General features: G+C 48.0%; 2 protein-coding genes across 6 annotated transcripts in view; both read left to right on the top strand.

Moving 5' to 3' along the window:
- On the top strand, positions 1 to 21,745 carry CANX (calnexin; the record flags this gene model as incomplete). 3 transcript variants are annotated; one of them, XM_080698470.1, is made up of 14 exons in its annotated part: positions 1 to 168; positions 1,694 to 1,767; positions 2,469 to 2,527; positions 3,445 to 3,586; positions 4,321 to 4,402; positions 6,693 to 6,885; positions 8,957 to 9,146; positions 12,455 to 12,568; positions 13,442 to 13,598; positions 14,942 to 15,157; positions 16,391 to 16,510; positions 17,537 to 17,657; positions 18,159 to 18,238; positions 21,692 to 21,745. In XM_080698470.1, the coding sequence occupies 14 exons, from the start codon at positions 1 to 3 to the stop codon at positions 21,743 to 21,745; spliced, it is 1,770 nt and encodes a 589-aa protein (XP_080554596.1). The 3 variants fall into 3 exon arrangements, with proteins under 3 accessions (XP_080554596.1, XP_080554595.1, XP_080554594.1); XM_080698469.1 differs by having other exon boundaries at positions 17,531 to 17,657; positions 18,162 to 18,238; XM_080698468.1 differs by having other exon boundaries at positions 17,531 to 17,657.
- Positions 21,746 to 26,414: 4,669 nt separating this feature from the next.
- MAML1 (mastermind like transcriptional coactivator 1) overlaps positions 26,415 to 27,153 on the top strand; it is a gene marked incomplete at both ends in the record, with an annotated part of 28,037 nt that continues 27,298 nt past the window's right edge. Inside the window, one exon of one of the 3 annotated variants that reach the window (XM_080698191.1) lies at positions 26,415 to 26,684. In XM_080698191.1, the coding sequence (XP_080554317.1) occupies positions 26,415 to 26,684 (270 nt within the window). Of the gene's footprint in view, positions 26,760 to 27,153 lie in introns of all 3 variants that reach the window. The other 2 variants (XM_080698190.1, XM_080698189.1) reach the window with 2 other exon arrangements.

Below are 27,153 nucleotides of genomic sequence, written 5' to 3'. Positions count from 1 at the left end.
ATGGAAGGGAAGTGGTTGCTTTGTATGTTTCTGGTCCTTGGAACTGCCATGATTCAGGCTCATGACGGACATGAAGATGGCAGGATTGACATTGAGGATGACCTTGATGATGTCATTGAAGAGGTAGAAGATGCAAAACCAGACACCAGCATCCCTCCATCTCCAAAGGTTTGAGTGGGCTTTCAGTCTATTCCTTTTATCTCTCCCTTTTTTTTTTCTTTTGTGGTATTTGAGATGGAATCCAGGGCACACCCCCAGCCCTATCTTTTATTCTTTATTTTGAAATAGTGTCTCACTAAGTAGCTGAGGCTGGCCATGATCCTGCGATCCTCCTGTCTCATCTTCCCAAGTACTGGGAATGCAAGCATATGCCACCATTGGGGCTGGCCCCAGAACCATTTTTAAAAAAAGACAATGCCAGGTGTGGTGGTACACGCTTGTGATCCCAGCACTTGGGAGGCAGAGACAGGAGGATCGTGGTTTGCAGATAATCTCAGCTACTTAGTGAGGACCTTCACAACTATAAGACCCTATTTCAAAATAAAGAATAAATTGCTCTTGGGTTCAATCCCCAGTACCGCCAAAATAAATAAAGAAATAAAAAAGAAAGATAAGCCTGACGTGGTGGTATACACTTGTAATCTCAGTAGTTGAGAGGCAGAGACAGGAGGATCCCAGAATTAAGGCCAGCCTCAACAATTTAGCAAGACCCTGTTTCAAAAATAAAAATAAAATGAGTTTTGGTGTATCTTAGAGATAAAATGCCCCTGGGTTCAATCTCCAGTACCAAAACAATTTATTTTATTTATTTATTTTTGCAGTACTGGGGGTAGAACCCAGGGGCATTTTACCTCCCAGCAATACCCCCAGCCCTATTTTTTATTCTTTATTTGGAAACAGGGTCTCACTGAGTTGCAAGGGGCTTCACTAAGTAGCTGAGGCTCTCTGTGAACCGGGATCCTCATGTTGCACCTCGCAAATGCTGGGATGGCGAGCGTGCACCACCACACCCGGCTTTTTTTTTTTTTTTGGTGGTACTGGGGGTGGAACCCAGAGGCTTTCTACCTCCGGGCTATCCTCCCAGACCTTTTTTTTAATATATTTTATTTGGAAACAGGGTCTCACTAAGTTGCTGGAAGCCTCACTGAGTAGCTGAGGCTGGCTTCGAACCTGTGCGCTCCTCCTGTCTCAGCCTCCCAACTGCAGGGATTACAAGCGTGCCCACCACGCCCGGCCCCGGCTTTGTTTTTTTTTTAAGCAAGCTTTGCTAAAATACTTATTGCTCTCTCTTGGCAGCCCTTGTTATTTATTTCTTGCCAGTTGTCTGTATGGATTGAACTAAAGGGCCAGCTATGAAAGCTTATGGCTATTTATTATTTATTTATTTATTTTGGTGGTACTGGGGGTGGAACCCAGAGGCTTTCTACCTCCGGGCTATACTCCCAGACCTATTTTATATTTTATTTGGAAACAGGGTCTCACTCAGTTGCTGAGAGCCTCACTTAGTAGCTGAGGCTGGCTTCGAACCTGTGCGATCCTCCTGTCTCAGCCTTCCGAGTGCAGGGATTACAAGCGTGTGCCACCACACCTGGCTAGCTTGTGGCCGTTTAAAGCAAACTAAGAAGATAAATTTTACTAGTAAAGGAATGTTGCTGAAAACTTGAGTTTTAATTGATTTTTATGTTGAACACAGGTCACCTACAAAGCTCCAGTTCCAACAGGGGAAGTTTATTTTGCTGACTCCTTTGACAGAGGGTCTCTGACAGGGTAAGTGTTTTCTCAGGGGAAAAGCCTTAGAGGTGACCGTTATTTAAGAAGATGGAATAGTGGGTCCCTTTTTATCTACCTATGTATTCTATTTAACCCTCTATCTCTTTGTCTATCTGTCTAATCTATCTTTATTTTTTGTGGCACTGGAGATTGAACCCAGGGGCATTCTACCTCCAGCGTATATCCGCAGCCCTTTTTTTTTTTTTTTGAACAGGGTCTCACTAAGTTGCTGTGGCCTGACTAGCTGAGGCTGTCTGTGAACCGGGATCCTCCTGTCCCTGCCTGTCAACTACAGAAATTACAGGCGGGTGCCACTGTTCCTGGCTACTGGGACCCTTTCATGTTATGTTACGTTATTTACAGCACTGAGTGTTGAACCCAGGGGCATTCTGCCTTTGAGCTAGACCTCTAGCCTTATTTTTTTATTCATGGTCTCACTAAGCAGCTGAGGCTGGTTAGGGGTCCAGACCTTTCTCGGCCTCCCGAAGCGCTGTGATTGCAGGCGTGTGCCGCCACGCCTGGCTAGTGCTCAGGACATGTAGGCTGCGGGTCCCGCTTCGGCCGTGTTCACGTTGTTCAGGAAAGTAGTCTTTTGGAACTTGCGGTTCTTGTTCCCTTCCCTGCCCCTCCTTCCTAGAATGTTTGTTGTTAGGCCAGCCGTTGTTTGAATCTTAATTTTGGGGTTTGTTGTATTTCAGGTGGGTTTTATCCAAAGCCAAGAAGGATGACACTGACGATGAGATCTCCAAATACGACGGTGAGAGCCCGAGTAGCAGACTGAGGGGACATCACTCCACCTGGAGGCTGGCTGCCGGGACCCCAGTGCTTGGGAGGCCGAGACGGGAGGGTCTGGAGTTGGAGGCCAGCTTCAGCACTTACCAACACCCCGTTTCTAAGAGATGAAAAGGGCTCGGGGTGGAACTCGGAGGTAGAATGCCGCTGGGTTTAATCACCCATGCCAGTAAATTTTAAAAAGCTTAAAAGGAGGCAATCGCAGGGCTTCTCCTTGTCGGGCCGGTGGTTGGCCCAGTGGGGGAGTGTTTGCCCAACATGTGTCCTGTGTGTGCCATCTCAATCTTTCCCTTGAGATTTGCATTGTCCTTGTTTGTTGCCTTATACACGATGGGGTACTGGGATCGGCCCATTTAATCGACTGTGCTACTAGGTGTTAAAAACAAGGCTCGCTGAGCCAGGCATGGTGGTGCACGCTCGTAATCCCAGCATTCAGGAAGCTGAGACAGTGGCATTTCTGTTCCTTGACAGCCTCAGCTACTTAGTGAGGCCCTTTGCAACTTAGTGAGACCCTGTTTCAAAATAAAGAATAAAAAATAGGGTTGAGGGTGTAGATGGGAGGTAAAATGCCCCCTGGGTTTTATCCCCAGTACTGCAAAAAAAAAAAAAATAAATAAATAAAAAGACTTTAAAAGATACAGTTAGCTGTCCTGGAGGCACATGCATGTAATCCTAGTACTTGGGAGGCTGAGATTGGAGGATCACAGGTTCAGAGATAGCCTCAGCAATTTAGTGAGGCTCTTAGCAAACTAGTAAGATCCTGTTTCCAAATAAACCAAATTCGTCTGACTATTGAAGGTAGAATGCTTGTGTTCAATTCCCAGTACCACACACAAAGATGTAGCTTAGGAATGAAGCGCTTTGCTTTGTTTGTGTTTCTAGGAAAGTGGGAGGTGGATGAAATGAAGGACACAAAGCTTCCAGGCGATAAAGGCCTTGTCCTGATGTCTCGAGCCAAGCATCATGCCATCTCTGCTAAACTCAGCAAGCCTTTCCTGTTCGATACCAAGCCTCTCATTGTTCAGTAAGTGAAATGCTGCTTGGAAGCGCCAGGGCCAGGCTTAGAGCTCTAGGAGTAGGGTATCTGCCTAACACAACTCCCCAGGTTCAACCCCATGCACTGCAGAAGACAGGAGAACCTTTCTAGAATGCGTAATTGCAAGCATGTTGCTGGACTTGGGAGGCTGAGACAGGAGAATCACAAATTTGAGGCCAGTCTCAGCAATGGGGCAAAACCTTGTTTCAAAATAAAATTGGGCTAGCGGTGTAGCTCAGAATTAGAATGCCTCTGAGTTCAATCCCTAGTACCACATACATACACACACACAAAAAGGGTAATCTAAAAAAGTTGGGCATGGCCAGGCACGGTGGCGCAGGCTTGCAATCCCCATGCTTGGAGGGCGGAGACAGGAGGATCGCACAGGTTCGAGGCCAGCCGCACTGGCTTAAGGATCCCTGTTTCCATATAAAAAGCATAAAAATAGGTCTGGGAGTGTAGCCTGGAGGTAGAAGGGTTTCCAGGAACCCCAGTACCCCCCCAAAAAAAATTATTGATTCATCTTCCTGACAATTCTGGGTTTTGCAGGAAGCATGAGAATCTGCATTAAAGTTTACTTTAATTTGGGGACTGAGTAGCCATCCAAAAGCAATAGGAGATAGGATCTTTCTTAAAGAAAGTATGACCAGGAGTAGGGGCTGAAATTAAAAAATTTGATCTTTGAAAATGCTATGGTGTTTACTGCCTTTCTCTGAAATTAGGTATGAGGTTAATTTCCAAAATGGAATAGAATGTGGTGGTGCATATGTGAAACTTCTTTCCAAAACACCAGAACTCAATTTGGTAAGTGCTTACGTTTCTTTATGTGGCAAGCCACCCACAGTTATTTTTTAAGGATCTTAGAGAAAGCTGGGTGTGGTGGTGTACATTTATAATCCCAGTACTTGGGAGGCTGAGACAGGAGGATCGCAGGTTCATGGCCAGCCTCGGCTTTAGTGAGGCCCTCCACAACTTAGTGAGACCCTGTTTCAAAATAAAGAATAAGAATATAGGGCTGAGAGCCGGACGTGGTGGGCACGCTTGTAATCTCAGCATTTGGGAGGCTGAGACAGGAGGACTGCGGTTTACAAACAGCCTCAGCTACTTAGTGAGGCCCTTTGCAACTCAGTGAGACCCTGTTTCAAAATAAAGAATAAAACATAGTGATGAGGGTTTAGCTCGGAGGTCGAATGCCCCTGGGTTCCATCTCCAGTACTGCAAAAAAAGAAAAAAAAAAATGCTGGAGCCGGGTATGGTGACTTAACACTTTAATTCTAGCATTTGGCTGGGCGTGGTGGCTCACACTTGTAATCCCTGCACTTGGGAGGCTGAGACAGGAGGATCGCACAGGTTCGAAGCCAGCCTCAGCTACTTGGTGAGGCTCTCAGCAACTTAGTGAGACCCTGTTTCCAAATAAAATATAAAATAGGTCTGGGAGTATAGCTTGGAGGTAGAAAGCCTCGGATTCCACCCCCAGTACTACCAAAAAAAAAAAAATTCTAGCATTTGGCAAGCTGAGACAAGAGGATTGAAGTTTGTGGACAGCCTCAGCTCCTACTTAGCAAGGCCCTTTGCAACTCAGAGCCTGTGTCAAAATATAGAATGAAGCCGGGTGTGGTGGCGCACGCTTGTAATCCCTGTGCTTGGAAGGCGGAGACAGGAGGATCGCACAGGTTCGAAGCCAGCGACCCTGTTTCCAAATAAATAGGTCTAGGAGTGTAACATATATATATATATATATATATATATATGATAAAAAATAAGGCTGGGTGTATAGCTCAGAGGTAGAATGCCCCTGGATTCTATCTCCACTACTGCAAAAAGCAGCAAAAAAAGAATCATAGAAAACGAAAAGTAAAAAGAATTTTATAGCACCTGTGAAAACAAAGCGCTGCTGTTGGAATCTTTTGGAGGTTTGGCAGTATCAACTTTGACATTAATGTGTTTTCCATTTGAAATTTGTCTTTTTTCTTCTTCTGTGGTATGGATATTGTGCCCAGGGACATTCGACCTCGGAGCTACACTCCAGACCCTCTTTTTTTTTTTTTCAGGTCTGGAGATGGGACCCAGGGGCATTCAACCTCTGAACTGTACGCCCTGTCCTATTTTTTAGTCTTTAGTTTGAAACAGGGTCTCAATAAGGTGCTGAGGGCCTTACTAAGTAGCTGAGGCTTCCGCAAACTGCAGTCCTCTGGTCTCAGCCTCCTGAATGACGGGATTACAAGCGTGTGCCACCATGTCCGGCTTCCCACCCCTATTTTTTATTTCTTACTTATTGTATTTGTTTATTTTTGGTGGTCCTGAGGGTGGAACCCAGAGGCTTTCTACGTCTGGGCTGTGCTCCCAGACCTATTTTATACTGAGAGTCCCTCTAAGTAGCTGAGGCTGGCTTCGAACCTGTGTGATCCTCCTGTCTCAAGCGCTGGGATTACAAGTATATGCCACCATGCCTGGCTTATTCTTTATTTTGAAACACAGTCTCACTAAATTGCGGAGGGCCTCACTAAGTGGCTGAAGCTGTCCGTGAACCATGATCCTCCAATTAGCCTCCTGAATGCTGGGATTAAAAGCCTGTGCCACCACTCCTGGCTTTATTCGGGGTTTTATAGAGGAAATAGAAGCTGGGCATGTGGTGCATGCTTTCAAACCCAGCGTTCGGGAGGCTGAGACCGGAGGATCGCAGTTTGCGGACAACCTCAGCTACTTATTGAGGCCCTCTGCATCTTAGTGAGACCCTGTTTCAAAATAAAGAATAAAAAAATAGGGCAGGGGGTATAGCTCAGAGGTCAAATGCCCCTGGGTTCCATCCCAGGCCTGGGTGGCACGTATTTGTAACCCCAGTGCTTGGGCCACCGAGAGAGGAGGATCATAGGTTGCAGCCAGCCTTAGCTACTTAGTAAGATTCTTAGTAATTTAAACCTTGTTTCAAAATAAGGAATAAAAATAGGGCTGGTAGTGTACTCTGAGGTAGAAAGCCCCAGGGTTCAATCCCCAGTATGGTACAAAAGAAAAGCGGGGGGATATATACTTTTGAAAGATTGCTTTTGAACACTTAGAATAGAGTGACTTAAAATAATGCATCTTTTTTCTGAAGGATCAGTTCCACGACAAGACCCCCTATACAATTATGTTTGGTCCAGATAAATGTGGAGAGGATTATAAATTGCACTTCATCTTCCGTCACAAAAACCCCAAGACAGGCCTGTACGAAGAGAAGCATGCTAAGAGGCCGGACGCAGACCTGAAGACCTATTTCATTGATAAGAAGACGCATCTGTACACGTTAGGTAAGGACACTAGACGGGCCAAGGGGTTACGCACTTAGCATCCACTAACACCCACGGTACTTACTGGGAGCGGCCCAGCCCCTGGCGCCTGAGGAGCCTTGGCTTAGGACCGGGGTGTGGGAAGAGCTTCCTTAACTGTCCAGCGCTGAAGGCCTGCTTCTCCACGGCTGCCTGGGAAGTGGGTTTGGAGCAGCTCTAAGGACTGCTTGAGGGCCCGGGTCAGCTCAGCGTGCGAGTGCTGCCGAAGCCGACAAGTGCTCCATGTCCGTCCCTGCCCTTGTTTAGTTTCTTGCTGAGAAAATGTTAAATAATAAGAGTTACAGTAAAAACATGTATATCCTTTTCAGGATTATCTTTTGGTTGAGCTTTCTTTGGGTGCTCTAATACCTAGACATTTAATGTTAACCTTTGGACTTTTGGTAGCTTTTTGTGTTACCAGGGATTGAACCAGGAACCTCTGCCTCTGGGCTACATCCCTAGCCCGCCCTAGCTAGCTAGCTATCTTTGTGGTACTGGGGATGGAACCCAGGGGCATTCTACCTCTGAGCCACACCTCCAGCCGTTTTATTCTTTTATTTTGAAACAGGGTCTTACAAAGTTGTAGGTGGCCTCACTTAAGTTAAGTACCCGAGGCTGGCCGTGAGCCTGCAATCCTCCTGTCTCAGCCTCCCAAGTACTGGGATTACAGCACTACATAACTACTATATCTCCCTTGTACTGGGACTACAGACATGTGCCGCCATAACTGGCCATAGTGTTTTTTTGTTTCTTCATTGGGTTAAATGAAGCTTTTTAGTTTGGTATGGTGGCGCGTGCTAGTAATCCCAGTACTTGGTAGCTGAGATCGGAGGATTTTAGGATCGCAGTAGCACAGCCAGCCTCTGCTACTGGGTGAGGCCCTCCCAGTTTAGCGAGATCTTCTTTCAGAAATAGAGCATGGCCAGGTGTGGTGGTGCACACTTGTGATCCCAGCGATCAGGAGACTGAGATGGGAGGTTCTTGGTTCCCCTACAGCCTCAGCTACTTAATGAGGCCCTTTGCAACTCAGTTAGACCCTTGTTTCAAAATAAAGAGTAATGCAGGTTCGTAGCCAACCTCAGCTACTTAGTAAGGCCCTCTGCAGCTTAGTGAGACCCTGTTTGAAAATAAAGAACTAAAAAATGGGGCTGGGAGCCGGGCGTGGTGGCGCACGCTTGTGATCCCCGCGCTTGGGAGGTGGAGACAGGAGGATCGCGCAGGTTCGAAGCCAGCCGCACTGGCGTAAAGAGACCCTGTTTCAAAAATATAAAATAGGTCTGGGAGTGTAGCCTGGAGGTAGAAGGGCTTCCAGGAACACCAGTACAACCAAAACAGGGGGCTGGGGATATAGCTCAGAGTTAGAATGCCTCTGGGTTCAATCCCTACCCTAGAAACACACACACACACCAAAAAAACCCCGAACAATAAAACAAAATAATAAGCAGACCCAAGTGTGTTGGTGCATGCTTGTAATTCCAGAATTGAGGAGGCTGAGACAGAGGACGATCACGGTTCACGGACAGCCTCATCTACTTAGTGAGGCCCTTTGCAACTCAGTGAGACCTGAAAATAAAGAATAAAAAAAAAATAAGGCTGGGGGTGAAACTCAGGTAGAGCCCCTGGGTTCCAGGTTTTTCCTGCATTGGGCGTCAAAGTGTGCCTGTGCTAGAGTGCTTAGAGGCGTTCCCCAGACCCGGTTCAGTCCAGCACCACAGTGAAGCCACATGAACGGAAGGCAGCTCAGCGGCCCTCACTGCTGTGTGCTCGTCCTGTCCGGTTGATACTTAGTGTTCTCTTGTTGGACCTTTGGCGTGTGCCACGGATGAGCCTTCTGCTGTAAATCTGAACTGTCCTCGGTGGTGCTAGGAACCCGGGGAAATAGCGCTTGCATTCCTCAGGCAGAGCCCCTGAGGGACTGCTCAGTCCCAAGAGCCGGGCGGCTGCCCCGCCACCTTTGCCTGGGCTTTTCCCACTTGCTCCCCTAGACGCCATGTCTTTTGTCTTGGGAAGCAAGCTTGAGAGTAACTTATTAATTGCATTTCACTTTTTTCAGTCTTGAATCCAGATAATAGTTTCGAAATACTAGTTGACCAGTCTGTTGTGAATAGTGGAAATCTGTTAAATGACATGACTCCTGCCGTAAATCCTTCTCGAGAAATCGAGGACCCAGAAGACCGGAAGCCCGAGGACTGGGATGAAAGGCCCAGAATAGCAGACCCGGATGCTGTGAAGCCTGAGGACTGGTGAGCCTCGCCCTCCACTGTGAGGGTGTGCGTGCGTGTATGTGTGCGCGCGGTCTCCTACCTCTGAGCCATGCCTCAGCTCTGTTCTGTGTTTTGATGATTTTTTTTTTTTTTTTTGGTGGTACTGGGGATGGAACCCAGGGGCCTTCTACTTCTGGGCTACACTCTCAGACCTATTTTGTATTTTATTTGGAAACAGGGTCTCTTAAGCCAGCTGATTTTTTTTTTTTTTTTTTTTTTTTTGGTGGTACTGGGAGTGAACCCAGGGGCTTTTTTTTTTTCCTCTGGGCTTCATTCCCAGACCTATTTTATACTTTGGAAACAGGGTCTCACTAAGTTGCAGAAGGCCTCCCTAAGTAGCTGAGGCTGGCTTCAAACCTGCGCGATCCTCCTGTCTCAGCTGCCCAAGTGCGGGGATTACAAGCGTGGGCCACCACTCCCTGCTTAAAATCGGGTATTTCTTGATGAACTTGTATCTTAGGAACCTTTTTGTAGGCATACCATTGAGTGACATACTATTTCATCAGTGCATTGTAACAATTGAATGGCATTTTGTATTCCTCAGCCTCGGCCATTTTCCTCATCGTCTGATTTTAGTGTGTGCATACTCTGAAGAGCCTGAACCACTGGGCAGTCACTCCCGTCCTTGCCTGGCCCTGGCAGCCACCCATGTGGCGGCCCCTGTCTAGGTGTTTCGTGTAAAGGGCGCGTCCAGCATGCGTTCTTCGCTCTCCCTCGTGGTCAGCACGGGATTGCAGGGCTCTCCATGCCAGGCGTGTGAAGACGTCATCTCTGTGCGGCTGTGTGCCGCAGCACGTCTCAGGGTCCACTGTGCCGATGGGCGTGTAGGCTCGGCCTTGGATGTGGGGATGAACAGTGCTTCTGCGCACATCGATGTGCTGCATTCTCTTGGGCAGGCAACTCCAAGTGGACTCTATTTACTTTTGTGAGGAGCTGCCAGGTTGTTTCCAAAACAACTGCACAATTTCCACCAGCAGCGAATAAGGCTTTCAATTTCTCCACCTGCTCCTCGCCAGTGCTACTGTTACTAATTTTTTTTTACTGTAGCCATCCTTGGAGTGCTGTCTCATCATGGTTTTGAATGCATTTCCTTGATGGCCAGTGATGGACATCTCTTCGTGTACTTACTGTTGGTTGTTATTGCTTCTCTGACGAAATGTTTACTTAAATCCTTTGCTGAGTTGGGCGTGGTGGCACACACTTGTAATCCCAGCATTCAGGAGGCTGAAACAGGTTCTGGGTTCGGACAGTCTCAGCTACATAGGCCCTTCGCAACTTAGACCCTGTTTCAAAATAAAGAATAAAAACCTGGGCACGGTGGTGCAGGCTTGTAATCCTAGCGTTTGGGAGGCTGAGACAGGAGGATCGCGGGTTGCAGCCAGCCTCAGCTACATAGGCCCTTCCCAACTTAGTGAGACCCTGTTTCAAAATAAAGAATAAAAAATAGGGCTGGGGGTGTAGTTTGGAGGTAGAAAGCCCCTGGGCTCCATCTCTAGCGCTGTAATAAATAAATAAATAAATCCTTTGCTGATTTTTCTTTGGGAGGGGCAATCCTGAGGATTGAGCCTGGGGCATTCTACCTTTGAGTAACACCCTCAGCCCTATTTTTTATTCTTTCTTTCTTTATCATTATTATTATTATGATGATGATGATGATTTTGTGGTACTGGGGGTCGAACCCAGGGGCTTTCTACCTCTGGGTTATACTCCCAGACCTAATTTTATATTTTATTAGAAATAGGGTCTCACTAAGTTGCTGAGAGCCTCACTAAGTAGCTGAGGCTGGCTTTGAACCTGTACAATTGTCCTGTCTCAGCCTCCCACACGCTGGGATTACAAGCATGTGCCACCATGCCTGGCTTCATTCTTTATTTTGAAAGAGGGCCTCACTAAATGCTGGCCTCCAACCTCCTACCATCCTCATGCTTCAACCTTCTAAGAACTGGGATTACAGGCATGCTCCACCACACCCAGCTTATTTCTTGTTTTCTTTTTTTGTAATACTGGATATTAGACCCAGGGGCACTCCACCACTGAGCTACACTCCCAGCCCTATTCATTCTTTGAGACAGAATATTGCTAAGTTGTTTAGGCTGGCCTTAAACTTGGAATCTTCCTCTTCTATCCTCCAAAGTACTGGAATTGCTGATATATATATATATCTTTATATGTGTGTGTGTGTGTGTGTGTGTGTGTGTGTGTGTGTGTATGTATGTATATATGTATATATATATATAATTTTTTTTTTTTTTTTTTTTTAGTGGTGCTGGGGTTCCTGGAAGCCCTTCTGCCTCTGGGATACACTCCCAGACCTACTTTACACTGTTTTATTTGGAAACATGGTCTCTTAAGCCAGTGTGGCTGGCTCCTACCTGCGCGATCCTCCTGTCTCCACCTCCCAAGTGCGGAGATTATAAGCATGCGCCACCACATCTTGCCCTGTTTGCTGATATTTTAAAAGCTTGAATTGGGCCTGGCATGGTGGCACACGCTTGTAATCCCAGTGCTTGGGAGGCTGAGACAGGAGGATTGCACAGGTTTGAAGCCAGCCTCAGCTACTTAGTGAGGCTCTTGGCAACTTAATGAGATCCTGTTTCCAAATAAAGTATAAAATAAGTCTGGGAGTATAGCTCGGAGGTAAAAAAAAAAAAAAAGCCTCTGGGTTCCACCCCTATTGCCATCTAAAAAATAGATAAATAAAAACTTGAATTTTTTTTTATTATTATTGACCTGTAAGAATTGCATGATGTGGTTGACACACTTTTGTAATCTTAGTATTAGAGAGGCTGAGACAGGAGGGTGGCAGGTTTGAGGCCAGCCTCAGCAACTTTATGAGGCTCTCAGCAATTTAGTGAGACCATGTCTCAAAAAAAAAATTTAAAAAGGGCTGAGGGTGTGCCGGGTGTGGTGGTGCACGCCTGTAATCCCCACGCTTGGGAGGCAGAGATAGGAGGATCCCGCAGATTTGAAGCCAGCCGCACGCACTGGCTTAGGAGACCCTGTTTCCAAATAAAAATATAAAAATAGGTCTGGGAGTGTAGCCCGGAGGTAAAAGGGCTTCCAGGAACCCCAGTCCCACCAAAAAAAGGGGGGGGGGGCTGAGGGTGTGCCTCAGAGATAGAATGCTCCTGTGTTCTATCTCTTGTACTAAAAGAATTTATTCTGGATACTAGCCCTTTATTAAGATAATAAGATTTATGAATCATTTTAAATTTTAACATTAGCACCTATATACACTGTAATTCTCTGGCATTGTTGTTACAACTGGGTTTCTTTTTGTGTTTTAGGGATGAAGATGCCCCTGCTAAGATTCCAGATGAAGAGGCCACAAAACCTGAAGGCTGGTTGGATGATGAGCCCGAGTATGTACCAGATCCAGATGCAGAGAAGCCAGATGACTGGTAAGAGATTGGGCTTGTTTTCCGTAGTACTGGGCTTCAGTCAGAGGCCTTCTACCTTTGAGCTACATTCCCCAGCTTTATTTATTTATTTTTCTTATGAAAAGGCATCTAAGTTGCTGATGCTGGCCTCAAATGATACTCCCTCTTTCTCAACCCTGCAAGTACTAAGATTATAGGTGTGTACCACTGCACCTGGCTAAGAGTCTGAGTTAACTTTTAAGTTATTTATTTATTTATTGCGGTACTGGAAATGGAACCCAGGAGCATTCCACCTCCGAGCTACAGCCCCAGCCCTATTTTATATTCTTTATTTTGAAACAGTCTCACTGAGTTGCAAAGGACCTCACTAAGTAGCTGAGGCTGTCCCAAACTGCGATCCTCTTGTCTCAGCCTCCAGAATGCTGGGATTACAAGCGTGTATTGCATACTTGTAATCCCAGTACTTGGGAGACTGAGACAGGAGGATCACAAGTTTGTGGCTAGCCTCAGTAACTTAGTGAGGTCCTTCACCACTTAGAGAGACCCTGTTTCAAAATAAATAGTTAAAATTAGGCATGGGGGTATCGCTTGGAGGTAGAACGTCCCTGAGTTCAATCACCAGTACCACAATAAAACAAAACAGAAACTTAGTACTTAAAAACAGCCAAATACCCACACCTAGAAAGCTTGACAAATCGGGTTATCTTTTTCTCATTGAGTCTTTTAATGTATTTGTTATGCAAAGCTGGTATTTCTGGAGATGAGAACCTGGAGCAGGCACTGCTTTGAGCAGGACTCTGAGCATTCCAGGACTGGCAAAGGCTGGGCCAGCCAGTCTTCATGACAGGCCTGCCTCTCGGAACCCACTAGTGATTCGTTGTCTCTCACCTGCAGGGATGAGGATATGGATGGAGAGTGGGAGGCACCGCAGATCGCCAACCCTAAGTGTGAGTCGGCTCCTGGGTGTGGAGTGTGGCAGCGGCCTATGATCGACAACCCCAGCTACAAGGGGAAGTGGAAGCCTCCCATGATCGACAACCCTAACTACCAGGTTTGTGCTTGAAGGAGGAGGTGGAGCTGCTTCTCTGGCTCTGTTCGTGACCATCATAATCAAGCTATTGAATTAGAACAGAAGTTAAACTTCCTCAGTGAGTTGTGTTGCAAAGACAAGCCTAGAAAGCGAAAACAAAAGCTTTCACAATTGCTTTGTAACTTCTAGGGAAAAACCCAAAAAAGGGAGATGGGATATTTGTCCTCAGAGCAGTCAGCTGTCGGGTGGCAGGCGCTCCGGCCCTTTGTGTGACGTGGTGGCTGGGGTGACTGGACCACAGCAGTCCGTCCACAGCTATGAGAAGCGGGCTTCCCCGAGGTGCTCGAAGACTTGGAGTGAAGGAAGCTCTCGGTTACTCTGGAAATGTGCCGCTAACACTCGTTCTCTTTTTGTTGTTTTCTGCTTTTTGTCTTTGGTGGTACTGGGGGTGGAACCCAGAGGCTTTCTACCTTCAGGCTCTACTCCCAGGCCTATTTTCTATTTTATTTGGAAACAGGGTCTCACTAAGTTGCTGAGAGCCTCACTAAGTAGCTGAGGCTGGCTTTGAACCTGTGTGATCCTCCTGTCTCCGCCTCCTAAGCGCGGGGAATACAAGCGTGCACCACCACGCTCAGCCTTCTTTCTCTTTCTAGTTTAGCAAAACTACTTATAATCATTTCCTCTTTCTCAAACTTTAAAATGTAAGGCATTAGGTCTGGTTTACCTGTGTGCATACACTAGGTTAGAGTTAGGTGCATGCTTGCAATCCCAGCATTCAGGAGGCTGACACAGGAATATTGTGGTCCGCGGACAGCCTCAGGGCTACTTACTGAGGCCCTCTGCAACTCAGTGAGACCCTGTTTCAAAATAAAGAATGAAAAATTGGGGTTGGGGGTGCAGTTTGGAGGTAGAATGCCCCTGGGTTCCATCCCTATCCCCATGGGGGAATACCCCCCTTCCCCACACACGCACACAGTGTCCTGACCGTCCTACACACACGCGCGCGCGCGCGCGCACACACACACACACACACACACACAGTGTCCTGACCGTCCTACACGCACACACACACACACACACAGTGTCCTGACCGTCCTACACACACACACACGCACGCACACACACGCACGTACACACATAGTGTCCTGACCGTCCTTGCTCCCGTGAGCAGTTGATAGGGAGATTGTCAATCACAGATACTAGAAATTGAAAGTAGTTGGAATCCAGAAATCTTAAGACAAGTATGTAAGAAAAAGTCAGTAGTGAGTCTGATAAAGTCAGCACCTAACCTCTACTAGTCGTGCAGAATTCATCATACAGGTTTTTTTGTTGATCTATATCTGAAATATTTTTCTTTTCTTAAGGGAATCTGGAAACCCAGGAAAATTCCAAACCCAGATTTCTTTGAAGATCTGGAGCCCTTCAGGATGACTCCGTTTAGTGCCGTTGGTTTGGAGCTGTGGTCCATGACTTCTGACATTTTTTTTGACAACTTCATCATCAGTAGTGATCGGAGAGTAGTGGATGATTGGGCCAGCGATGGCTGGGGCCTGAAGAAAGCAGCCGACGGGGCAGCCGAGGTGTGTGCGCTTCCCGTGCATTGTGTCTGCGGGGGTCACGCCTAGGGGAGCAGCTGTCAGGGCCTGTCCTTTCCCTTACTTGGGAGTATTGTCATAAAAAGTAGAGCCATAGCCTGTGGAAAAGAAAAGTGATGATTTTTGAGATGATTTCATCAGTGTAGTGGCTTTAGAGGCTCTTTGTGCAGAATATATTATTTGATTTTCTATCAGAGTTTGCCATTAAGCAATACTTTTTTTTTTGTGTGTGTGTGTGTGTGTGGGTCTGGGGATGGAACCCAGAGGCATTTGACCTCTGAGCTACACTCCCTGCCCAATTTTTATTTTATTCTTTATTTTACTTTATTTTATTTTTTTATTTATTTTGCGGGTCTGGGGATGGAACCTTGGGGCATTTGACCTCCGAGCTCCACCCCTTGCCCTATTTTTTATTCTTTATTTTGAAACCGGGTCTCACTGAGTTGCAGAGGGCCTCACTAAGTAGCTGAGGCTGTCCGCGAACTGCGATCCTCCAGGTCTCAGCCTCCCAAATGCTGGGATTACAAGCATGTGCCACCACGCCTGTCTTTTATTCATTTTAAAACAGGGTCTCACTGCGTTGCGGAGGGCCTAAGTGGCTGAGGCTGTCCGCGAACCGCAATTCTTCAGTCTCAGCCTCCCAAATGCTGGAATTATAAGGGTGCGCCACCATGCCCAGATAAGCAAATGTTTTAATGCACTCTTAAAATACCGAATCTTAGCCGGACGTGGTGGCGCACGCTTGTCATCCCCGCACTTGGGAGGCAGAGACAGGACTGCGCAGGTTCGAAGCCAGCCGCACACGCTGGCTTAGGAGACCCTGTTTCCAAATAAAAATGTAAAAATAGGTCTGGGAGTGTAGCCCGGAGGTAGAAGGGCTTCCAGGAATCCCAGTACCAAAAAAAAAAAAAAAAAAAAAAAAAAAACCGAATCTTGCCAGGCATGGTGGTGGACAGTTGTAATTCCAGCATTGAAAGGCTGAGACAGGAGGATCCCGGTTTGGGACAGCCTCAGCTACTTAATTGAGGCCCTTTGCAATTCAGTGAGACCCTGTTTGAAAATAAAGAACAAAAAATAGGGCCGGGGGTATAGCTCAGAGGTTTAATGCCCCCAGTTCAGGAGGACCTGAGCAGTGCAGTACTGGGTTGCGAAGCCAGGAGGCACCAGCTGTGCTGGGTGGAAGCCGGGGCCTGCCTTCACTGTCTCCTCGTTTCTCAGCCAGGTGTGGTGGGCCAGATGCTCGAGGCGGCCGAGGAGCGCCCGTGGCTCTGGGTGGTCTACATTCTGACTGTCGCTCTGCCCGTGTTCCTCGTTATCCTCTTCTGCTGTTCCGGAAAGGTAGGAGTGGCTCAGCAATTGCTTTGAGAAAGAACTCTTACTGTGTTAAAAATAACTAGGATGTACTACCTTTGAAGCAGCTTGGTAATGACTGGGCCGCATTTTGAGCTGAAATTTGAAACCTTACCCACTGCTCCTCAGTGGCCGTTTATTGTACTCAACTCGGAGCAGGACCTCTGCAGCCAGCCTTCGTAGGTCACTGTATGACTCTCCTGAATACGTGGCAGCAACTGTTTTTATTTTGTTTATTTTTACTTTTATTTTTTTGGTGGTACTGGGGATGGAGCCTTCTACCTCCAGGCTACACTCTCTGACCTATTTTATATTTTATTTGGAAACGGTCTCTCTAAGTTGCTGAGATCCTCACTACATAGCTGAACTGCCTTCGAACCTGCGCGATCCTCCTGTCTCAGCCTCCCAAGCGTGGGGATGACAAGCGTGTGCCACCATGCCCGGCTGGCAGCAACTGTTTTTAAAGAGAAAAACTGAATAAAATCAGTCATATGGACACACACTGGCATTTCCTCCTAGCGTTGATGTCCCGTTCTTCTGCTTTGTAATTTGGCTTGGTTCTCACCGTGCATTGCTTCCTCACCACCCCCACCCTCTGCACAGAGGAGGGCCCGCAGCCCTGCTGGCCGTCGCTGCCCTAGCCTTTGCTGTGTGCCCTGCCCTCCGCCACCCGCTGCGCCTTGTGCTTTGCCCGTATTCAGATGTTACCAGGTCCACAGCTCTGTCTCCAGCCTCACTCTCCCATCTCTGCTCTGCACCAGTGTCTGAGTCAACTCGAGGAGCCAGACCTGTACTGGCCGCCTGACCTTGTGTTCTTGTTTCTTCTACTCAGACCACACTCCCAGCCACTGAAGAAAAAGTTCTTCGGGGGAGGAATTAGGCTTCCTCGTGTCTGTGTCTACCCCTGTGTATAGGGTGGTTTAGGATCTTGCCTTAGACTTTCAGCAGTTACACAGTAACATAATACATGACATGTGAACCAAGCTTGCCCTTTGGGGAATATTTCAGAAACAGCCCAGCACTATGGAGTATAAGAAGACTGATGCTCCTCAGCCAGATGTGAAGGAGGAGGAGGGGGAGAAGGAGGAGGAGAAGGAGGAGGGCGGTGACGAGGAGGACGGCCAGGAGAGGCTTGGTAAGAAGACTGATGCTCCTCAGCCAGATGGGGAGGGGGAGGGGGAGGAGGAGGAGGGCCAAGAGAGGCTTCCTAAGAAGACTGATGCTAGCCTGGCATGGTAGCACACATTTGTAATCCCAGCATTTGAGAGTTTGAGACAGGAGGATCATGCAGGTTCGAAGGTAGCCTCAGCTACTGAGGCCCTTTGCAATCAGTGAGACCCTGTTTCAAAATAAAGCATAAAAAATAGGGCTAAGGGTGTTGCTCAGAGGTAGAATGCCCTTGGGCTCCATCCCCAGACCCACAAAAAAATAAATAGAAGACTGATGCTCCTCAGCCAGATGTGAAGGGGGGGGGAGGAAGGAAGAGGGCCAAGAGAAGCTTGTTAAGAAGCAGCTGCCCAGAATCTGGCCATACCCCAGTAAGAGAGCATCGTGAAGATTGGCTTAGCTCGTGCTGATTGTGTTAATTACCAAGATGAAATTAAGGTCTTACTCAATTGTTTAATTTTTATCCCAGAAGAGAAACAAAAAAGTGATGCTGAAGAAGACGGAGGAACTGTCAGTCGAGAGGAGGAAGAGAGGAAACCTAAAGCGGGGGTAAAGTGGACAGATGATCAGAAGTACCTTTGCTTCTCTTCTGGTCTAGGAGTTGAATCCAGAAGCAGTCTGCCTCTGAGCTACACCCTCAGCCCTTTTTTTTTCCCTGGCTCTAGGGATGGAACCCAGGAGCAAATGATTCTACCTTCAAGCTGCACACCCAGCCCTGTTTTAGCTTTTTTTTTTTTTTTTTTTTTTTTGGTGGTACTGTGGGTGGAACCCAGAGGCTTCCTACCTCTGGGCTATACTCCCAGACCCATTTTATATTTTATTTGGAAACAGGGTCTCACTAAGTTGCTGAGAGCCTCAGTAAGTAGCTGAGGATGGCTTCGAACCTGTGTGATCCTCCTCTCAGCCTCCCAAGCTCAGGGATTACAAGCATGCGCCACCACGCCCTGCTTAGCTTTTAGTTTTTGATACAAATACTTGCTAAGTTGCAAAGGGCCTCACTAAGTAGCTGAGGGTGGCTGCGAACCCACGATCCTCCTGTCTCAGCCTCCCAAGTACCCGATTACAAGCATGGGTCACCATGCCTAGCTCCCAGCCCTTTTTTTAAAAAACAGGTTCTTGCTAAGTTGCTGAGGTTGGTGTTAAACCTGCGATTCTTCTGTCTTTGCGTCCCAAGAACTGAGATTACAGGAACCCGCCACCATGCCTGGCTACCTTCTGTATTTTAAGCAGATAAATTGAAGGCACATTTAAATAACGAGAATATATTTCTTGGATAATTTAATTTAGTGGCTGTGACAGTAAGAATTCATGTAGTCAATCCCCGCCGCCCCCCGCCCCAGTACTGTGGATGGAATCCAGGGTTCTACCTCTGAGCTACACCCAGCCCTATTTTATTCTTCATCTTGAGACAGTCTCACTGAGTTGCAAAGGGCCTCACTAAATAGCAGAGGCTATTCACAAACCACGATCCTCCTGTCTCAGCCTCCCAAATTCTGGGATCACAAGTGTGTACCACCATGCCTGGCTATGTTAGAGCTAAGTTTGATAAAGTAAGATTCTGAGTGGCACAGGTTAACTTACCCAGAGGCATTTGACCTCAGAGCTACACCCTCAGCCCTATTTTTTATTTTTTATTCTTTATTTTGAAACAGGGTCTCACTGAGTTGCAGAGGGCCTCACTAAGTAGCTGAGGCTGGCTGCAAACTGTGATCCTCCGGTCTCAGCCTCCCAAATGCTGGAATTACAAGCGTGCGCCACCACACCTGGCTGTAGGTCAGCTTTTTTTTTTTTTTTTTTCCTTGGTGGTACTGGGATTCCTGGAAACCCTTCCATCTCTGGGCTACACTCCCAGACCTATTTTTATTTGGAAACAGGGTCTTTTAAGCCAGCAAGGCTGGCTTCAAACCTGCGCGATCCTCCTGTCTTCACCTCCCAAGCGTGAAGATTACAAGCGTGCGCCACCACGCCTGACCTAGGTCAACATTTTATTTGATAATTTTAAGCTATATCTGAACTTCAAAAGTTTTTTTTTTTTTTAACCCTAAAAATGGTTTTCTGGAAGCAGAAATTTATAGGGGAAAATAATAAAATGCTTTCTAAGATGGAAGCTTATTTAGCAATTCTGACTCATCTTCCTCTCAAAGGTATTTTTTACACATATCATTGTATTGTAAACTTGTGTCCCTGTAGTCCATGAATTAGTTACTTCATTTAACAAATAGCTGTTCGGTGTCTGTCTGTCATATGTCATGCGTTGTCAGTGAACCTGACAGAGATAACCTGCCACTGGGAGCTTAAATTCTCATAGCTCAAATCGACAGTAAGCAAGAGACAGTAGGTGTTTCGTGGTGCAGTGTGTCAGGTCAGCCGCGGGAAGGTAGGACAGGAGGCAGTGGACACATGGGGTGCAGCGTCGGAGGCGCCATGGGAAGCTGGCATGGAGCAGATACTTGGAAGCGGTGGGTTTTGTGTGAGTGGGAAGAGTATTCTAGGCAGAGAACAGTCCGTACTCAGGTTCCTTTCCTGGCTGCTGTAGTTCTGCCTTTTTTTTTTTGTCCTGGGGATTGAACTCAGACAGAGGCATTCTACTGCTGAGCTGCACCCTCAGCCCTTTTTTATTATTTTGAAAGAGGGTCTCACTGAGTTGCCATGGTTGGCTGTGAACCTGCGATCCTCCTTTCTTAGCTCCCAAGTGTGTGCCACTATGCCCAGCGTTCTGCCTTTCTACTGATAAACGCCAATACTGTTTGTGTCTTATGTATAGTTGTAATGAAAGTGTTCTGTCTCAACTAGAATGCAGGTTTTGAAGGTAGGGACCATGTCTCAGACTTTTTTATATCCCCATATGCTTCCTACAATGTAATGTTGAGAGCTGGACCTGGTGGCGCACACTTGTAATCCCCGCATTCGGGAGGCTGAGACAGGAGGATTGCAGGTTTGCGGCCAGCCTCAGCTACTTTAGTGAGGCCCTCTGCAATTTAGTGAGACCTATTTCAAAATAAAGAATAAAAAATTGGGCCGGGTGTAGTGGCGCACGCTTGTAACCCCCGTGCTTGGGAAGCGGAGAAAGGAGGATCGCGCAGGTTTGAAGCCAGCCACACTGGCTTAAGACACCCTGCTTCCAAATAAAATATAAAATAGGTCTGGGAGTGTAGCCCGGAGGTAGAAGGGTTTCATCCCCAGTACCACCAAAAATAAAAAAGAATTAAAAATTGGGGCTGGGGTTTAGCTCAGAGTAGGATGCCCCTGGGTTCAATTGCCAGTACTGCAAAAAAAAAAAAAAAGTTGAGAGTGCTGGTGGTACACACTCATGACTCCAGTACTTGTGAAGCTGAGAATTAGAAATTTGAAGCCAGCCTCAGCAACTTAGTAACTAAGACCCTATTTCAAAATAAAGAGTCAAATAGGGCTAGGGGTATAACTTAGAGGTAGAAAGCCCTGTGTTCAATCCCCAGTACAATCCCCTACCCCCACATACATTTTTTAAAAGTCTTTAGTCTAGTGACGCGAAGGCAGCAGTGTCACAGCAACTCGTCAGTGGCGCGTGCTTATAACCCTACTACTTGAGAGCCCGAGACAGGAGGACCCCAGTTCATGGCCAGGCCCTCTGTAACTTAGTGAGACCCTGTTTTTGTGTTTTGTTTTGTTTTGTTTTGTGGTACTGGGGATGGAACCCAGGGGTATTCTACCTCTTAGCTATACCCTCAGCCCTACTTTTTATTTTTTTGAAACGGTCTCACTGAGTTGCACAGGGCCTCACTAAGTAGCTGAGGCTGTCCGCAAACCGCAGTCTTCCAGTCTCAGCCTCCCAAATGCTGGGATGACAAGCGTGCACCACCATGTTCGGACTTGGAGATATAGCTCAGTAGAATGCCCTTGAGTATAAAAAAAAAAAAAACTAAGAATTTACAGTTTTGAGGACTACCTCTGGGCAGCTTGTGTCTTTTGGTGTATTTTCTTCTCATAATTTTTCTTCTGTTTTTTTCTTTTTTCACTCAATAGGAGGATGAGATTTTGAACAGATCTCCGAGAAACAGAAAGCCAAGAAGAGAGTGAAGCGGCCTTAGGAACTTGATCTGTGATTCCCTCTCCCTCCCTGCAGTGTGGGCCTAGGAGAGGGCCCGGCACACCTTAGGTTGGAACTCAGACCTCAGATGTCACCTCCCACAGGTTCCAGCCCGACACTAGGCCGCGTAATTGTAAACATCTAGCAGTAAATAAGTGCAGTCGTGACATAAAGGACCCTGTTTCTGTAGAAAAGAAGACATTTAACATAATGGTTGTGAAATGTAACATGAAGCAACTAATGTGGGTTTTTTTTGTTTTGTTTTAAAACATCTTTGTTTGTTTGTTTAATAGAATGATAGAATTTTGCCACTTTAAAATCTTGGCTTAATTTAATATATTAATCTGTCCGTGTAGAAATAACACCAATATTTAGAAATGCTAAGGGGATGAACTGAAATTTTTTGTAAATTTTTTTAAAGTTTGGTATTATAAAACATTCAATTGTCTCTGTCCCTTAAACTTGATAATCATGTTTAAAGTCCAGTCGTTCATGGCTATAATTCTGTTTTGCTTGCTTCCATTTCTGAGTTCCTCCTAAGGAAACTGGAGAGGGATTGGATGGAAGTCCAAATTTATATACAGGTTCTGTTTAAGTTTTATTAAAAATAGATATACAAAGAGGAAAAAGTCTTTCCCTTCTGTCGGTTAGGCCATGAAGTGTGTGCGTGGTGTAGCCCTTGGAACCGCTGAGCTTCTAGGCAGCTCTGCGGCTAGGTGCGGTGGTGGCTTAGGCGACACTTGGGCGTTTGGACCGTGCGGCCGGCGGGTCCCTGGACTCCTGTGGAGCAGGTGCGTCTCGGGAGCCCAGGTAGCGAGGGCCTCCGCGCCGCGCAGTGCCGACGCCATCCCCGCTTTCTCCTCTGCTATGCACTTCTTCACAGCGCAGCTTGTGGTCCCCGCTGAAGATGACGAGACCCTCTGCGCAGTGTTGAGCTTTACTGTGACTGGGCGTATATTTCTTTTTTAAAGCAGACCCACATCTTTCCAGGGTCAGGGTATAGGATAGAGTACACGCTCTGATTTACTTGTCTTTTACTCTGTGACGTCTACTCTCTGTAGACTCCGTCTTATCCCACGGGCCAGTTCAGAGTTGACCGTGAGGAAACACACGTGAGAGTATCGTGGGAGGAGTGGCCCGCAGTGCGAGGGACCAGGTTTCGTAGGCTATTTGGAGCCCTCATTTGCAGTCCATTTTAACAGTTGCATCTTAAATTTACACAATAAAGCATCCTGTTCCGTTTTTTTAATGTGTCTTGAAGAATGATTTTCAAAGTGAGTTTAGGCTTTTATTTTCCTGTGGAATGCAGGTGGGTGCTCTCAGACTCCCCCATCACTGTACAGTGCACTGACGTTACTACGCCTCACGGAAACGTATTCAGAAACATGTTGTTTCAGCTCGCTCTTTGTCCTGATGCTGTTCTTGCCCTGAAGATGGAAACACGCCTTAGTGTTCCGTGGGAATACGTTGACGAGGAAGCCTGTTGGGAGAAGATGAAGACTGTCTTTCTTTTCTCTTCCTTCCCTGACGGTTCACTCAGCTTCCCTTGCGGCGGGCTGCGTTGTTCCTGCTGTCCCGTGCTTTATTCTCCTCTTCTGTTGATTTTGGTCACAGTGACCTGAGCTATGTAGCCGACTTTCCCAAATGTACTGAGTGCAAATAAACAGTTACTTAGCAAGACTTGAAAACATGCCTGCAGGTTTCTCCTTGAGCAAGTGTGGGAATCATTGACATTGCTTACCGCCTGCTCCCTTCTCCAGCTGAGCAGCAGAAGGCTTATTTAATCCTTAGCATTCCTTGCCTTTTTTCCAAAGTTGTTTAGCAAAATTTCTTCAAAACCAAACCAATTCCTTTTCCTTTTTTCCCTTGAGCTTTTGTTTAAATTTAGCCTCCTGGTTGAATGTCTGACGCCCTCCTGATGCCCAGCGGTTCCCTTCTCTCAAGCAGGCAGGCACTTCATTCAGACTGCCCGTGCCTGTTACTTGCCCCGTTGCTAGAAATGCCACACTCCATCAGATGCCCTCCTCCACGCTTACCCACACACGACCTTTCACTTTTCAACCTCATGTTATACTCAATGGTGTCACATTAAAGCCGTGTCACGTGTCTGCTGTTGCCTGAACTGCATGACGACTTTCCTTGTGTGTTTTACTGTCAACAGTAGGCCCGTCTCCCCTCATTAGCCACTGAACGAGTGTGCTGAGAGGTGGCAGTTGTATGAGCCGTGCAATGATTTCTTACCACATGGGTTGGTTCAGTCTTGTACTTATTTGCCTCTCGCTTCTTCCTGCCCAACTGGGGCTCGGTAGTTTCTGCTTAATGAGGGATAGCAGCTCAGAGGAGGGGATGCTACTGGTAATTAGATGATCTTTCAAACTTAGAGGGGATCTTCTTTAAATTTATTTTATTTTATTTTATTTTTTAGTGGTACTGGGGTTCCTGGAAACCCTTCTGCCTCCCGGCTACACTCCTGGACCTATTTTTATACTTTTTATTTGGAAACAGGGTCTCTTAAACCAGTGCACACGGCTGGCTTTGAACCTGCAGGATCCTCCTGTCTCTGCCTCCCAAGCGCGGGGATTACAAGCGTGCGCCACCACGCCCAGCGTCTTTAAATTTTGAAGAGAAAATAATCTTTGTTAACCATTCTCCATATTTCAGGGATATTTTCTACAGTTATGCCAAGAGGTTTTTTTTTTTTTTTTTTGTGGTACTCGGGGTGGAACCCAGGGGCTTTCTACTCCGGGCTATACTCCCAGATCTATTTTACATTTTATTTTGAAACAGGGTCTCACTAGTTGCTGAGAGCCTAAGTAGCTGAGGCTGGCTTTGAAGCTGTGCGATCCTCTGTCTCAGCTTCCCAAGTGCGGGGATTACAAGCGTGCGCCACCATGCCCGGCATGCCAAGAGTATTTTAATGTACTTAATAAGCTTTTAATTACTTACTGAAGAGAAGTACACAAAAGATATAGTGCTCATAGGTACTAATTGTCTTTAAACATTTTCTGGGAAGGCTGCAGGTCCGTGGTAGGTTGCTTGAGGCTTTCGTTCAATCTCTAGTGATGCAAAATAATAATGTTTGAGCTGCTAATGGTGTCCTCCAGTGTGCGGTTTCCTGCCACCTTATGTGTAAGCCTGTTTTGCAGTTAGTGTGCCAATTAACTGTACCTAGTTTTGGCCCCACACAATAGTCTTCAGTACCAACCTTCCTGCTCCCTTCCACCACCGCCCCTTTACTCCCTGCCCACTAGTCACAGTTCTGGAGCCTGAATGGCTTCCTTGCTCCCCCCCGGGGGGTCTGGTGATGGAACCCTGGGGTATTCAACCTCAGCCTATATTTGCTCTTTATTTTGAAACTGGTTCTAAGTTGGCGAGGCCCTCACTAAGTAGCTGAAGCTGTCTGCGAAACACCGTCCTCTGGTCTCAGCCTCCGCCTGGCTTTCTCTTGGCCTTTTTGTTGTTGACCGACTCATTTCGACAGTTTGTTCTGCCTCCCAGCTACATCCCCGGCCCTATTTTTTATTCTTTATTTTGAAACAGGGCCTCACTAAGTAGCTGAGGTTGTCTGGGGACACAATTCTCCAGTCTCAGACTCACAAATGCACCACCACACACCTGGCCTTTTATTCTTTATTCTTTATTTTGAAACAGGCTCTGTTGTGGAGGCCTCACTAAATAGCTGAGGCTAGCCTCGATCCTCTTGTCTCAGCCTCCTAAGTACTGGGATTTGCAGTCCAGACTCCCTGTTGATAGAGATAATCCTTTGAAGTTCCAGTCTCCAATAGTGGAGCCTGACGCCGATTCACATCCTCTTCGCATCTAGGTTGTGTGTGTGTGTGTGTGAGACGGTCTGGGTGTGTGTGTGTGTGTGTGTGTGTGTGTGTGTGTGTGTGTGACGGTCTGGGGTGTGTGTGTGTGTGTGTGTGTGAGACGGTCTGGGTGTGTGTGTGTGTGTGTGTGTGTGTGACGGTCTGGGTGTGTGTGTGTGTGTGTGACGGTCTGGGTGTGTGTGTGTGTGTGTGTGTGTGTGTGTGTGTGTGTGTGTGTGTGTGTGAGATGAATCCTGTTCGGCCTTCTCTTAAGTGGGAATTGACGGTCCCGATGACTGCGATGGTGCAGGAGGAGACTCAATTCTGGGACTGGATGTCAGCCATGAGATCAGAAAAACGGGCTAATGTTGAAATATCGTGACTCCCTGAGTTTTATCGGGCCGAGTTCAAAAAGGTGGAAGAAAATGGAGAAGCCCGTCCTGCCAGGCGGGCCGCGCCGGCGGAGTCGGTCGCCCGCGGCCGGAAGGACCTGCCCTGCCGTGCGAGCGCCCGCCGCGGCCCGGACGAGGCCCGCCCGGGAGCTGCCGGCCGGCGCCCGAGCGCCTTTTAAATGCCGCTCGGAAGCCGGCGCGCGGCCGGCGCTCGCCCCGCCCCCGGGCGCGGCGCGGCGCCTCCGATTGGCCGCGGCGCTTGCCCGTCAGTGACGCGCGAGGTCGCCGGCCGAGGCCCCGCCCTTTTCTGAGCGCTCTGAAAACAGCCTTAAGATGGCGGCGGCGGCGGCGCGGAAAACAATGGGGCCGGGGCGGCGGGGCCAGGCCGCGGCCTGAGGCGGGGTCGGGCCGGGCGGGCGGCGGGCGGCTGCGAGGCCCGGCCCCGCCGGCCGCGGCCCATGGTGCTGCGCCCCTGCCCCATGGCGGAGTTCGCGCTGCCGCGGCACAGCGCCGTCATGGAGCGCCTCCGCCGGCGCATCGAGCTGTGCCGCCGCCACCACAGCGCCTGCGAGGCGCGCTACGAGGCCGTGTCGCCCGAGCGCCTGGAGCTCGAGCGCCAGCACACCTTCGCGCTGCACCAGCGCTGCGTGCAGGCCAAGGCCAAGCGCGCCGGCAAGCAGCGCCCGCCGCCCGCCGCGCCCGACCCCGAGCCCGCGCGGCCCGCCGCGGTGAGTAGGCCCGGCCGCGAGGCCCGGGTTCGCGGCCAGCCTGGCGCCCGGGAGGCCTCCAGCCCAGGGAGGCCTGTTCAGAATGAAGAAGGACGAGCGGGTGGGGGCCGCTCGGGAGAAGCGCGGTGTTCAGTCCCCGGTACTGCAGAAGAAGAAAAGCCCCTGCTGATGCTAGTGCGGGGCGCAGTGGATGTTGCTGCAGTTAATTGGCTAGAAGTGTCTTGTAATGTCTTCTTCCTAGCCGGGCGCGGTGGGCGCGCTGGTCATCCCCGCACTCGGGAGGCTGAGGCCGGAGGATCGCGGTTCGCAGACAGCCTCAGCTGCTTAGTGAGGCCTCTGCAGCTCAGTGAGCCCGTTGCAAAATAAAGAATACAAAATAGGAGCCGGGCGTGGTGGGCACGCTTGTCATCCCCGCGCTTGGGAGGCTGAGACAGGAGGATCGCACGGGTTCGAAGCCAGCCTCAGCTAC

Source organism: Muscardinus avellanarius, assembly GCF_963383645.1.
Source record: "Muscardinus avellanarius genome assembly, chromosome: 7".
In the NCBI taxonomy this organism is placed as follows: domain Eukaryota; kingdom Metazoa; phylum Chordata; class Mammalia; order Rodentia; family Gliridae; genus Muscardinus; species Muscardinus avellanarius.
Note: the sequence above shows the minus strand (reverse complement) of the source record. Positions and strands in the feature narration are given on the sequence as shown.